A 15,000-nucleotide genomic window follows, 5' to 3' on the forward strand; every position below is an offset into this window, starting at 1 on the left:
CTGTACAGGGCCCTGAACATGCACTACAATAAAGCAAATGATTTTGAGGTAGGCACCGATCTTTGTTTCTGTGTGTGTGAGTCGCTCTGTGGTCCAGGCTGCCTTAAAATAATGTACCTTTTTGTTGTGGCCGTGACCGATGGAATCTGGGCATTCCACGTCTCTGAATGATGCTAATTAATCTTTTTAGCCCTGGTAGCTGGAGACTTACGGCTCACTAGGATTTGACAAGAGATAAAAGTTTTCACTTTTTTTGATAAGTTTCTTAGTTTCAATTTTTTGAAGTTTCCTTTAGGAGGGATGGTAGTGAAAAAAGTCACCTCACAGCTCTTCTAAAGCTCCGTAATTGCGTGATCAAACACTTGCAGTTACCTTCCTCTGCTCTCCTTCATTTGATTTATAGAACTAAAATGCATTTGCTTTGTCAAGCTGCAGGATAAAATGACTACTCGAAGTAAATGCTCTCTGTTTTCTGCTGTAACGGGTTTGTGGCTTTGATTAAGATTCCTGTTTACAGGCCAGCCTGGTAGCTCAGCAGACTATTGTTATCATTAACATGCTGACCCTCGGCGATACCACGGGAGAGTGTTTCTCCCTGCTGAGGATGGCAGTTTGTATTGTTCAGGTAGTCAGATGTAATGATGCATTTGAGCAGGGTGTGCGTGAGGGGGAGGCTTGAGTAATCCCATCTCTTGGTGAAGTGGAGTGGGAAAGCGATGGTGCTACTAATTATTAATTTTTTATTTTTTTTTCCCTGCACCTTCCATTTGGGGTCTTGTTACATAATGAGCCCCCTCCTGTAGCAAAAAGTGACATTTGTCGGCATAAGGAGTGTGGTTTCCTGCCTAAAATCCTTCTGAGGGATTTTTAGCAGTGCTTATTTTCACAGCACATAAGTTCAGATGATGTAAAAAAGTCTCTAAGCAAAGATGTTCTTGTCTCTGTCAGCTCCTTCCCCCTCTTCTGGGCATACAGAGTTTTCTGGGAGAATGGTTGCATGAAAGGAGCAGATGAAGAAAGAGGGAGGAAGAGAATGTTCCTCGAGGGGTTTGCCATTCATTGCAGCTGATAACGACATCCAGACTTCATTGTTTGGTGTGCTGTGCCCCCCCCCAGCCCCTCCTGAGGGCTCTGGCCCTGTTAGGTACTCCCTCATGCACAAGACAGGAGACTCCTGCCCTGGGAGGTGGATCTGCCTGTATGCCAAGGCATAATAGCTAAATACAGGAAAAGATAAGGAAATACATAAGGAGATAAGTGTAACCAACTTTTTTCTGTCACAGTGGGCTTAAATTCCCTCAATCTTTTTTTTATTTTTAACACAACTTTCCTGTTTGCAGAACATAGGTTGAAATGTTCTTTACCCTCAAAAGTTCTCATATCCCTGATGATTTCAGGCACTTATTACTCCTTTTCAAAGCATTACTTGCAGCGTTAATGTAAATGGATTACTTCAGTGAAGAATTATGGGGAGCATATAGGTGTTTTCAGGTAGACAAGTAAATATACGTCTCATATGTTTAGCACTGCTAGTGACTGCAGTCTCCTCTTCTTGGCCAAGAGGTCTAGCAGCTGGTAGGAAAGAGGCCCCTTGGGGTTTTTTTCCCCCATTATGGAGGAAAAGAGATGTTATAAATGACCATGATTTGCAAATTCTTTCACTCAGTCTTTCTTGTGTTATCTATATATGATGAGAATTTCCTAGAGATTTAAATCTTGGTTTTGCACTGAAGATCCAACAGTTATGAGATCATTAAACTGTACAGTGCAGTGTTTAATGTAGCCAGTGTAACTTTTCCTGATAAATGCCCAGTCCCTCCCCCACAAGCTGCAAAGCAAAAATTACAAGTACTGTAATGTTGAAATTGGATCCAAAAGGATTTAGCAAACTGAGCATTTGCCATATTTAGCATCATCAAAGTTCCTTCCTCTCATACTTCAATGATGCTTTGCTGATGTGATTAGTCTGATATGCTGTTTCTCTTAAATCACCTACACTGCTATTCTTAAACCCTCCCACTTTACCTCTTCTTGGGTGAAATTTGTGCATATACATTACTACTCCTAAATTGACTATTAGGAAAAAATAATAAAGCTAAAATGTGCATTTGGTCTGTATCTGGCTGTGCCATTGATTTGCTCAGGAATCTGTGATACTGTGTTCCTTTCCCTGTGCATTGCAACTGACAGCTTGTAGCAAAGTCAAAGAAGATGTTTAACAAACCACATCTCCTGTCGTTTTTAGCTTTGCCATTGTACCCCTGTGGCTGTGAGCCAGACACAGATACAATTCCTCCTCCAGTGCGATGCAACTTTGCCTGTGTTTTATGTGCACATGTGTGTGTATGTGTGTAGTCAGTTCCACATTTCTCTCTCTTGCAGTAGGGTTAGCTGGAGAAACCTGTGCTGAGATGCACAGAGCAATTTGAAACTGAGTTTAGGAAGAGGGGGAAAAAAAAAGCCCACTGTGTTTTTTTGTGGAAAGTAAAGATGCTTCTCTGCTCTTGGGCTGTTCTTCCAGGGAGGGAGAAGGTGGGTTGTCTTGGTAAATGAAAGCCACAAATGTCAATATCCCAGAAAAAATTCTGAAGCTGGTCAGAAAGAGAGGACAGCTTGCTGTGCCACTTGATATCTGTCTCATCTGTGGTGTTGCCATAGGCTTTTGAGTGCCAGCTGCAATAAGTCAGGTATTGTTGCTATGCATTAAAAGGAAAAAAAAAAACACAAACCCCAAATAATTTTGTAACTCTTTTTAAAAATCCATCCTAACACAGAACATCAGAGCTCACAGTTGTGACTGTGGCAGGATGATTTCAAACAAGGGGGACACGATGCTGTGAGTTAAAATAAAAATATGGTTAAAAACCATATATAAGACTTCTCTCCCCCCCACTCATTTAAGTACTTACAGCCAGCAAAAGAAATTGGTCTGAGGACAATACCTGGATTTTAGCCTTGCTTTGACTCCCACTACTCCTCCATCATCCTTGTTCCATGGCATTTTTTTGTAGTTAACCGTCAATTTTCCATGTATTAACGTCTCTCTGCACGATGCCCATTCCTTTTCCGTGTGGGCATTTAACGACTCAGTCTTAGTTCTGAAGTCTCAGGGTCTCTCTGTGCTAGCGATTTCGCTCTGTGCCCTCCTGCCTACTCCTTACACTCGCCTCGCTCCTCTGCATAGCGAGCAAATGAGCACCAAAGCAAGCCCCCACGCACGCCATCTTTCTGAGCTCAGCCTGCCTGCTGCTTCACGGGAACTTGCCTGATTTTGCAGACGTAGTTATTGAGATTGATCACAATAGTGAAATGTCTGCCAAGCTGCGTTATTTGCACAAATACACTGTATGCAGTTTTGGTATAGTGGGGCTTGACGCGATGATTGCCTCTTTTCATAGCGCTAGTTACGGCACGTGTCATCATTTCGAAGGGAGAGAAAACCATTTTTTAAGAAGTTAGCTCTGCTTTTGGCAGGGAAAAAACATATTAGTGGGAAAAACCTAATTAAGACCAGTTGTACTCAAGTCTTAGCAGAATGTTTAACTTAACGGACTCTGAGTTAGTACCATAAAAATCAATGAGATTATGTAAAACAATCCAAATACCACCACCTATAAAGCCTAAGTAATAACCCAGTCACGTAAGCGGCCTATGAACCCTTGAGAGGAATACTGGCTGCCAAAATTTTCAGAAGTGATGATGGTTTTAGGCCAATTCCATTTTGGGATGCTCAACTGGAGATCTATTAATGAGAGCCACTTTGTCAGGAGGTCCTCAACAGTCCATTCCCTGAAAATGAAGTGAGCCCAGCGCTGCATCCAAAAATTAAGACATCCTAAATAATCAAAAATTCTGGCCACTCATGTGCTTATTTTAGGAACCTGTATTCCTCCCCAGTTTCATTTGCAGGATTCATCTTGAACTGAATTGGTGTTCATCAAAAGGAGAATTAAAGCCTCTGAACACAATTCTTATTTAAACTAAGACCACTTACAAGGGGTTTTGCAATACACAGGCACTGTAAAGTACAATTTATAACCACCCTAATACTCCTTTACACAATTGGAGCAGTGCAAAGTGGCCTCAAGAGAAGTGAAAATCAAGTCCGTAACTTACTAACTTCCATCTCAGAGATTGCTCTTTCCATACAAACGGCTCTGCTGTGGCAGTCGCTGCTTTTCTGGTGGTACCAGCAGTGGGCACAGCCTAACGGGACTGTTGTTTCAGTATTAAACTCCTTGCATTTTTTCCCTCAGCTGTATACTTCCTCCTTCAAGGGCTTTATTGTTGTAGCATTTCAACATCGTTCTCAGCATTCTTAAAGACAAAGTCGGAAGGCCGCTGTCTGGTGATCTGCAGCAAGGAAAATAAAGCTGCTTTGGCAATTTGAGAATAGCAAACATAACTATCGTGATTCCTCTGAAGAAAAACTGAAACATAGGTGTCTAAGTGGAACTTTGGTTTCACTTTCAAATCTTGGTTTCAGGAAATTTAATTGATGCCCCCAGGCTTTTTTCCTTCTGTTTTTTAAAAAATTTTGAAGAGGCTGCCTTGTGAAACAGCAGAGCTTTCCTTGAAACTGCACAGGAAATTAACCTGGTTTTTAATCAAGTAACAAAATCCATGGCTTGCCATAGAAGATCCGTGCATTGCATGTATCAATTAATGCTTATTAATCAGTTTTTGCAGTTAGTTGAACTGCAGATTATAGTTGGAAGCTATTAGGGAGAGAATCGCGAGAGGAATACTGTTGCAGGACTACACTCGGTTTTTCTGTTTGTGTCCTTTGGATTCAAGGTGTTTGTATAATGAAGTTGGCACGTTGATATATGATCTATTTTTTAATGTCATTACAATTTTAGTTCCCTCTGCCTTTTTGTCATTGGGTTACATTTAAGCACAGCAAGATCAACTTTAAACTTCCTTACTCAACAGCTTTATTAGTTATAACGTACCGTGACCTTTCTCAACATTCTTAAAGAAAAAGATACAGTGTAATGTCACTTTACTTTGCTTATTGTTCTTTGTTGTGGTGAACAAAGCATTTTCTACAGTGGCTATAGCACATAATTATACAGCTTTCAATAGCGGTGTCTTGGCACATATCAAAGTTCAGAAGAGCCTTTAGAAAAAAAAAGATGTTTTGTGGCAGCCTAGGGAGGGTCTCATCTTTCCTTCAGAAAATAGTTCAAGGCTCTTCTGTCAAGCTTCCCTACTTAGAGCTTTTTCTCCTCCTGCTTCATAAAGTTTAAAGGGGATTCAGTGGAGTTCTATGATCTATTTCCTTTGAAAGATTGTTCCTTTGCACAGAGAAGTCCTTTGACTTCAAGAGTTCACAGATTCATGTCTTTAGGTATCATATGTCTGACCTTATCAGTTACTCTATTTAATGTAGGAGAAAAAGTCTCAACTCTTTGTGTTTGTCTGTTTTGCCTCTCTGAAATGATTTGGTGAAAAGACCATCCTTTTTAACACACCACTGAGAGGCCGTTTCTGACTGTAACCTACCCTGTGAAAAAAAAAAAAAAAAAAAAATTGTCCTTGTGTTTTGTGTATGGATGATTTCACAGTGAGAATAGAATTATACAAGGACAGACACACATAAAAAAAATCTTTTGCTCTTTTTTCCTAAATGATCTATTGGCTATTTTGGTGGCTGCTACTCTGGTTCCCCAACAGGCACAACCATTTAACAAACACAGAGATAGCGGTTGGAGTGCTGGGCCAGCAGTAGGTTTTCCCTTGCTTCGACCTACCCCAAAGGCCTTCATAATTAATTGTCCTTCAGAGATGAGGAAAGTTCAGAGACAGTGTGTGTAGCGATGTCTATTGTCTGACATTCAGTTCTCCTTCCCTCAGCTCTTTTTCTTCATTCCACAAAGGGTTATCAATAGGAGCAGGGAGCAAGCTCTCTTCTAACAGCTGCTGGTGGTGGCTGTAGCTTTCTGTGGAAGGTATCATTGTGTTCAGCCATCTATGGATTAAATGGCTGGAAAAGTTCTAACAACCCTTTCAAACGGGAGTGTTTATTTCATCTAGATTACACAGACCTATTTAGCTAATTAAAAACTTTCTCAGAACCTCTTCTCTCCTATCCAAGGGAAGGAAAAAAATTAAAACGCTGCTGTAATTATGAAGAATGGCTGCAGTGAAACTTTGGTAAATAAATGAAAAATTCGTTTTGTCATCTTTGATCAAAATGTACCCAAATAAGTACAGGCTTGTTTGTTGAGTTGTTCTGTTGTTTTGTTTTGTGGTTTGTTTGTTGGTTTTGTTTTTTTTTTTCTTAGAGGGAAGAAAGGTGCACAGTAGAAAAAGCATAAAAAAAAACATTGGTATAAGCTGTAACAGAAACAAACATTCGCCCAATTTAAAAAACTGCCACAGTTCATACAGTCAGTCTGTGGTCCTAACATCACAGTGCAAAGATGACAGAGTTTGCTAAACAGATTATTAATATTGTTGTGTCTTCTGCGATTAATCTAGAATCCTCTCTGGCATAATTATTAAACTTCATATACAACAGAACAAAATTATATACATGCTTCCTTGTTTTCCCTGATGATATGCTAAACAAAGATATGGTGCGGTTAGTAGATAGGCAAGAAGTACAGTCAAATTAGAGCTGTTTATTAACAGTCGTTATGTTACTGCTCCAATTAATTGGGCGAAGCCAAAAAGGACAAATACAATCATTCTTCCACTGAACAGTTTAACTAGCAAATTAGGGAGGTTTTAATAATTTTTTTTCATCTTAAAAAAAAAAAAAGAAAAAAGAATTTGACTCCAGACCTTCACCTGCGTTCTTCATAAATACATCACTTTGCAATGAAAAGGAATAATTGTATAAAACATTTTCCGGGCTCCATCTCACTTCCTTACTGTTAAGAAGAACCGTACAACAATCAAGATGAATTATTGTACTGATTAAGATATTATGCGTGGCATTTTGAAACAGGTTTTCTGTATTTAAGAAGAAATTGCATACAAAGTAGATGCAGCTAATACAGTAATGCAAAAAAAAAAAAAAGATCATAAAAAATTAAAGTTATTCTTATGAATCTTTCATTAGAAGCAATGAAAAGGGACACTGGTGAAGCCAAGTGCTTTGTTCTTCTGAGCTCCTCTTGTAGGGCCAGATCCTGCAAACAATTACGTACTTGAGTGTTCCTTCTGCGAGACTCCTGTTGGCGCCTTCAGCATATCTCCTGCTCTTTCACAGTTTGCCCACTTAGGCATGTGGATTACTACCAGTGTTGTTCTACTTTATCAAACAGATGTTCCCTTTAAAAATTGACAGAAGTCCTGTAAAAAAATACACCACAAAATCACACAGCTGTACAGAGGCGAACACTTGCTTTTATGAAGGAAGAGCTGTTGTGAAATGATTTAAGGCTACTCAGAGCTTTTCAGATTACTCCCCACCGCAAATAACATGTTAAGTACTAAATTGCCCTAAGCGGTCTTTTATTACTGATCAATAAAATAGTAATCTTGTCTTTTAGCATGGAAAAATATTTTAGTGGGATTTTTTCTAGTTTAGTTCATGGATAGCAGTAAACCAGAAAGCACAACCCCCCCAAAAAAAGCAAAACCGGTCCTCGTTTGTTTCTAATTTTGCTTTGGGGGAATCCTAGGATTGTTCCAGATGAATGGTGCAGGGTTTCTGTGCCTGTGTGCGTGTGTGCATGTAGTGGTGGTGTGCTGTGTTTTGTTTTGGTGGTTTTGTTTTTTGTTGTTTTTCTTTTACAGTCATTTACTGGTACTCATCCTTATTGCCCCATCCTCTTCTCAAACAAAAAACCCCCCTCAAAAAGAACCCCAAACCAACAAAAAACCCAAAGCAACCAAAACAAAACAAAACTTGGCAAACTCTTCCGACTCCTACTGCCATTTCATTTTGCATTCAACAAGGGGTAGTGGGAATTGAAACATCAACTGGAGATCGAGAAAAGCACCAATTTATAGTGTGTTATCCTTGCACAATTCAAGATTTCTTTTGGTAGCTGCACACATTATACCTAACATCTCGCCACTCTCTTGTGGCAGTTGTGAGGAATGGCTATTCCTTCCCGTGTGTGTACTACAGGCCTCTAAAGACTCTTATTTATTCTCTCCCATGTCACCTTGTGTACAGTCTGGTCTGTGACACTGATGGTGATTATGTCATTATTTTGCTCTGGGGGCTTTGGCACATCTGCAGAGCTGATGCACATCTTCTTTGTTACGCTGGCATACGTCCCATATCGCAAATGCTTCATTAGCCTTACTGCCTGCCTCCTTGCCAGACAAGAATACCCAAATCCAAGCTTCTTTTTGCTCTGGTCTTTTGTGTCTGTGATGAGCCTTTATTCATCTTCCTAGTTCTTCCCTGTTTTCTATTTTTCTATGTAAAACTGATTTCCAGATGTCCGTCCTTCTCCAAAAACCCATCGTAGATGAGGAGTGAGAAGCAAGGTGAATTTTAACCCATGTTGTCCCTCACTTGTATAAAGTCTTATCCCTCACAAGCTGAAATGATTTTTCATTCATCCTACATACAGAAAGAGTTCGTTAGACTAGGCAGTTAAATTTTCAAACTTCGCATTTGAAAAAAAAAAGAAGGTAAAGAAAGGGAAAGAAGCTGATGATTTCTCTTACCATTTAATAAATCCTGGTTGTGATAAGGGGTAACATGCAAGTTGCATGTGTTTCTTACAGGCTTTCTTAATTTCTTTTAGATGACATAGCTAAATTTCTCACTCAGCACTTCTGGAGAAGGAGCACTGTCTAGTCAAGGACTGTTCACGAGACCTGCTCGGCTGAAATTTCTTACATCCTGTTTTAATGTGTTGCATTAAAAGGACATAGAACATTTTGTACTGTGAAAATTGAGGAAAATGATAGGTCTTCTAAACTTTGTCTAAGCTGTTCTATATAAATGTCGTACTAGAGAGATGTGAAATAGTGGGTTAGCTTTGTAAGATTTTTCCCTCTGCATCCCACACACCCCATGCTTTTTCTCCATGACACTGAACTAAATTCTGGGCTGGATTCTCAGTTACTGGTGTAAACCAGCTCCAGCAATCATTGCAGCTAATTAATCTGTGCCATCTGAAGAGCTGTCTTTTGTTGTGTTACTATACAGTCCAAGTGTGTGAATGTATGTTAAATGTTAATTGGAAAAAAGTTTCATTTCTTTATTTTAAAACTAAAAATTAAATGCAGACCTGGATTTGGACTCAGAGCCATCATGTTTATGGGTGTGGGGTGGAGGGGGGCGTTGTTTTTATTTTTGTAAGGCGTGCTTGCCAAAAGAGGAGGTCCCAGCCAATACCATCTCACGGTGCAGGGTCAGGGCTGTGTGACTGACTTTAACAGAAGTCATTCAGATAGGATTGCCCATCCTATAGGACTTTGAATAGGTCATCTTCATGCAGAGAACTGTTTGCTTGATATCTTTAATGTGTTTTAAAATGGACAGGAGTCAGGCTCTCATAATGCGAATTAACAAAGTGTCATAACTGTTGGAAACCGTGGGAGAGGTTTAGCACCACTGTGACCCATGCTGGTTTCTGGGCCAGCTTTTTGTGGTGCTGTCCTTTCTCAAAGCAGGTATCCCTGGTGTGAGAGAGCTGTAGTAGTGCAGATTTGGTGTGTAATGCAATGGGGACCCTTTTTTCAAAGATACTTAAATCTGTGGGTGAAATACTAAAGCTGTGAGGAAGTAACAGCAGAATATTGCAGGGGTCCATGAGGACGGTATGTCCTTCACCTGCATGTGAGAGAGAGAAGCTGGGAGTTGAAGCAGCCACAGTTCAGTATCCTACTGAAGTAACATTATAACACAAGTGAAGTTAAGAAATACTGTTCCGTCCGAGAGGGAGGGAGTCTTCAGAGTACTGGATCCCTTTCTGTAGGTACACAGAACCCATCACCTGCAGCACTAGAGTACAGCTGAATTTCATAGAGCAGAGCAAGAGCCTGACATCTTCCTGACGTGCGAGTGTGGGTGGGCGAGAGAGAGAGGGACAGCCAGAAGGGCTGGCTGAAGGCAATCAACGTATTGGAGATGATTTCTCCCTGTAGATCTGGAAGGGGCAAGGTTCATCTTTCTTATCTGTAGAGGGGGAAGGTACGCAGCCAGGCTCTGTCTTGTTTTGTGTGCCACCGGAGGGACTTGTGAACTGCTCTCTGTGGGGGGGCGGTTTCAAGGCTCTAGTGGAAATGTGCCCTCAGAAGAAGCTGTGTCCAGGTGGTGGTCTGGAGTGCTCAAAGATGTGGCCTTGAACTTGTTTCTGTAGTTAATGACGAAGCTTTGTAGAGAGCAGCCGGGGTGGCATGATCTCTGTTGCTAAGCAGAAAGGCTGCTGCATTGATTGGGACTTAGGGGAGAATGGTGGCATAGCCACATAAATGCATTTAAAGCAGTAGTCTACAACTTCAGAAAGTTTTTAGAGGAGAGAGGGGAAATCAACGTTGCAAATAAAAGCCCTTTAACTGCTGAGTATCAGTGTTCAGAGGGAAGCCAAAGTAGCTTATCTCATGCAATTGCAGAGAGGGCTGGCTCCATCAGACGAGGCCCAGCCTCGAGGTTATCTAATCCAGCGCCGTCTGGAGTCGCACCATTTCCTTCCGCAAGGGACAAAGAGGAGTCAAATGAGAGGGTGCTCAGTCCATTAGGAAATAAAACTTTGTCTTCTGACCTCATAGGCTTCCGAGGCTCAGCAGTCCCCAGCAGGTCCTGCATGGAAGCTTGTAACGGGGTGTTTGTAGCCCAGTTTGGACAGTCACATGGCTCAGAGTGGAATAGATGGAGCACTTTATCCCATCACAATAGGCTCGGGATGCCCATAAAAGCATGGTTACGCTGGGAGGAGCTTTGTCAGAATTAATTGTGGGGAGCCTGGTATGGTGGAGCCAGCTTCATTTGCAACACTCCTCACCCATAACCAAGCACAATTTCCTGCCCCTGCCCCTACCCTCTGCCATGGGAAAGAGGAAAGGAGGTACCCTGCTGCCGGAGGGCATGCTTACCACCTTCATGACACCCCCAAAAGGACCCTGGTGACTGCTTATTTCCCTGCCAGACTGATTAAACACCACCTGCTTCCCATCCCTCTCCCCTACCTCCCTCCTCACTCTTCCCACTCTAACACATGCAGACCGAGGAGGGAGAGGACACAGTTGGAGCTTTTCAGGGCCAGACACAGAAGACAAAGGTGACTGCAATGCAGGGACATGGGAAGTGTCCAAGAGCAAGCAACACCAATTACAGATGTTAACTAACTGTTACAATGTTTTTATATATATAACATGTATTCTAGATGTATAAGCCTTTAATTATCACTTCTACTACAGTGTATTAACATCTGTGGTTCATCTATGGGGCCAGATTCTTTTGAATATAAAAAAATCCTTTCACGCTACAAGCTCTGTGAACCAGTTTTCCTCTGTGTCCATGGTCTAACCAGCAGTTTCTGCCTGCCCAGCTTTTACCCATAGAAATATACCATGAGACCAGAGGATATACTGCTGGTGAGAGACACACCTGCTCACTACAGTCCAGGCTGTGCCTCCTGGCCCTTCTGAGTAACACATCACATTCCCATCTGGGTGATGTGTCCAGGAGAGTATGCAATGACCTCTCGGCTGTTCCCACAGCAGAGCCAGAATTGTGTACTCACTTTTCTGGGCAGGTTTTTTGTGGGCTCCTGTATGTGGTACCTGCCAGAATTTGGCAGCGGGGTACATGATACGCCTCTTGGCATTGTAGGCAGCCTCTTGTAGCAGACTGCATTTCACTGCAATGGGACTGAGTTAAAGTTAGACTTTTCTTGTGTTGAGAGTTTTATTTCTCCTTCAGTTTTTGTATGAGATGGCTTCTGCGGTGTGACAGTAAGCCCTCCTGTGATTCTTTCTTACATTTCCCAACACATACTAAACACCCAACTATCATAAGCTGTAGGAGCCGTAGTGATTTTTCCATTCTGCGGCAGTGCCACTGGCAATGCAGTAAGTTAAGGGCAATCAGAGTTTCCATTAGAAGCCTCTACATCTCATGCGGTTCTAATTCATCAGTAAAGCAGAAAAGGAATTTGATAATCCTCTCCCCAGAAAAATGTTAGTGATGATTTTTGAGGACAGGGAAAGGGAGGACTGAATTTGAAGGTGCAAAAAGTCTAAATAAATCGAAAATGGAAAGTCTTTTTATTTTGTTTTAGTCCACTCTACTCTCAAGTCTTACCAAGTTTTGTGCTTAAAAACCAGCACATTAAGGCTGTTGTGTTTGCATGAGAGAGTAGCTGTGCTTCTTTGATGGATAGGCTTATCCACTGAACCATGGGCACAGCAGTCCCAGGACAGAGATCCTACAGGGGTGCTGGTGATGCTGTGAGGTGTGCAGCACGGGATGTCTCTCGTGTACTGTGAAATGGGAGGATGGGTCCTAATAGGGAGGACCCCGGTATGCAGAAGAGGGGTTTCAGCCTGAGCGAGCTGCAGAAGTGCTGTTGCGTGCGTCCAGCCGGGGCGCGCAGCACCAGCAGCGCTTGGGGCTCCAGCCGCGCAGGGAGCCTGCAGAGTACTTCCCAATCTTTATTTGTGGAAAAGCTTAATTGAAATGCAAGTGATTAAATCTAATGTATCATGCAGTATCCATTTTCACTGCACTACCACTTTCACTTCCCTGATATTATCAGGCATCTCAGCAGCCCCACTGTCAGTTTTTTCCTTGTAAGAGCCATGCCCATTCTCTCTCCTCTTTGTGAGCTTGGCGGAGGAGATAACAGTAAGCCAGCAGTAGATTACTAGTGCCCCGAACTCTACTTAAGGGATAAGGGATCTCAGCTTCATTTCAAACAAACACTTTTAAAATACCTTCTTGAATCATTTGAGGGGCATGTGCTTTCCAGCTTTTTACAAACAGTAAAAAAGCTATAGTGTAACAGTAAATGCAGTAAGAAACCTCTGAGGGTTTCCTAATTTTTCTCTTTTGAGCTGGACTCGGGCTAATGCTTTTCCCTTCCCAAACACCAGGCTCAGTGGTGTATTGTTAGTGCTGTCCCAAAAGAGTGGGCTGCTTTTTGTGTGCCACAATGGGAGAGCAGACCGTCTTGAACAGCCACCCAATCCCTTGTCTGTCTTTTTCTCTTTCCAAAAAATCTGTTCCTTAACAGATTTGTACAGTAGGAGTCGTGAGAGGAAACTTGAAGGCAGTAAATGCAGACTGTGGTGGCACCAGAGCTGCTGGTGTAGCCAGGGGGATCAGGACATATGTAGTGGTGGGCAAACTGATGCCCTGTTCTCTAGAAAGGTGGTGGTTGGGAGAAAAGTGTGTTTACTGGAGTGTCCAATGGTTGAGATATTTCTCATTTGTGTTTTTAAAATAAAAACATCCTTTCCAACTATTTCCCTCTCCTCATAAGTGATAATGGAAGAGGCATTAGCCTTTCCATTGCCTGAGCCAACCTGTTTTTTTCTAAGAGGTGTCCAGGATGTTCAGCCAATTGAGTGATCTAATTAGCTGAAAATTGTTAATTTCCTTTACCTTATAAAGCACCTAACACAGAAACTGTTAAATAATGTTAAGTGTCAGACTTAAACTGAGAACATTGGGCCATATGCTGCCATGGCTTTCGCGCCAAAAAGTGTAGCAACTTACTCCAAAACCTGCCTCCAATTCCTGTGTAGAAGCCAAAGCCTCCTGCTTGATATGCTGCCACACCAACTCTCAGCGCTAAGATGGTCCCACGCAGCAGCTCTCTGTGCTCGGGGAAAAGACTGTGTGTGAGAGGGGAGGTGACGGTCTGGATAAACGTGGCAGGAGCCAGAACACCAGCAAGGTATTGCAGTCAATGCCCTTGTGAGCGCAGGAATACCGAGGGTAGGACAGTGCTGCTCAGGGCAGAGCTATCCTGGAAATGGCAGCAGATCTGTGCCTGCAGCTGCTAGTTGCACAAGTACCCGGTCTGCAGAGGGCCCAGAGGATAGGTGGGTTGCCTTGGAGCATTTTGTTGAAGCAGAGGGGGTACCTGGCTCGGTGGGATGCATGTGAGGAAGGGACTGGTCCCAGTGTCGCCAGTCTCCCCGCAAGCCCACAGAGAAGTGGCCTCAGAAGTAGTGTGATGCCTCGCTGCGTTACTGCTGGCTTGACCCCAGCATTGCTCTGATGCAGTGTCTTACTGGTAGGGAGGGACCAGGAAGGGCTTGTCCTCGGCAGGTTTCCTACAGGACGGGCTGTGGATATGGGAATACCTATTTAGGTGCCAGCTTGCCCCAGAAGCCCACAGACTTGAGTCTTTCTCATGTGAGGAAGGGGCTCAGGGCTACATGTGGATGATGCAGGTGGAGTTGATGCAGGTGGAGTTTCTTAAGCATCTCCTTTAAGAAGGTTGCATCGTACCCCGAAAGCTCACCTTACTCTGAGTTTGGGGGTGGGGAGTGCTTGTGCACATCTGGTTCATGCTTTGTTTTCTCAGCAGAAATATTTCCCCTGAATCTCTTCTGCTGTTGCTGTACCTGTCCTGGTGCAGACCGCTGTGCATGCACATTAAAGCTGTCTGACCTGGAGCTACCCATGGCGAGACCGCTCCCCTGATAGTGGGCTCACTCATCATCCTGGAGAGCTTCTCCATCACTTGCCTAATAGATGCTGGTTATGCCTTAGCCTTGGGTTAAGAGGGTCCCTGCAGCGTCCCTCTCTAAAGCCACTGTCTAGATCGTCCAACTAGAGGAGTGATCTGGCCTTCCCCCTCTCACCCCCTCCAACCTGTTTACCTCCCATTACCACGACCTTGCGCTCTGCAACATGAGCAGCCTTCACCAGCCGAAGACCTCTGATCCTAAGTCCACGAGAGATTTGGCTTTCCTATTTGGCAAGGCAATTTGTTGCCCACCAGGTCAACATGAATAAAGATTTTTTAAATCCATAAAGTCCTGCAGTTGAAAAAAAAAAAAAAAGAAAAAAAAAGCCGCCTCCAGATAATTTAACCTGTCCTGGCAGCCTGACATCTTGAGCTG

General features: G+C 42.8%; 1 protein-coding gene across 2 annotated transcripts in view; it reads left to right on the top strand.

Moving 5' to 3' along the window:
• Window positions 1–15,000, top strand: part of PROX1 (prospero homeobox 1) — a 47,710-nt gene that overhangs the window by 18,788 nt on the left and 13,922 nt on the right. For both annotated transcript variants that reach the window (XM_026845839.1, XM_026845840.1), the window contains exon 4: window positions 1–48. This exon is cut by the window's left edge and continues 147 nt beyond it. In XM_026845839.1, the coding sequence (XP_026701640.1) occupies window positions 1–48 (48 nt within the window). The remainder of the gene's footprint in view (window positions 49–15,000) is intronic.

This window comes from Athene cunicularia, assembly GCF_003259725.1.
Source record: "Athene cunicularia isolate RWA chromosome 3 unlocalized genomic scaffold, athCun1 chr3_part1, whole genome shotgun sequence".
NCBI classification, from domain to species: Eukaryota; Metazoa; Chordata; class Aves; order Strigiformes; family Strigidae; genus Athene; species Athene cunicularia.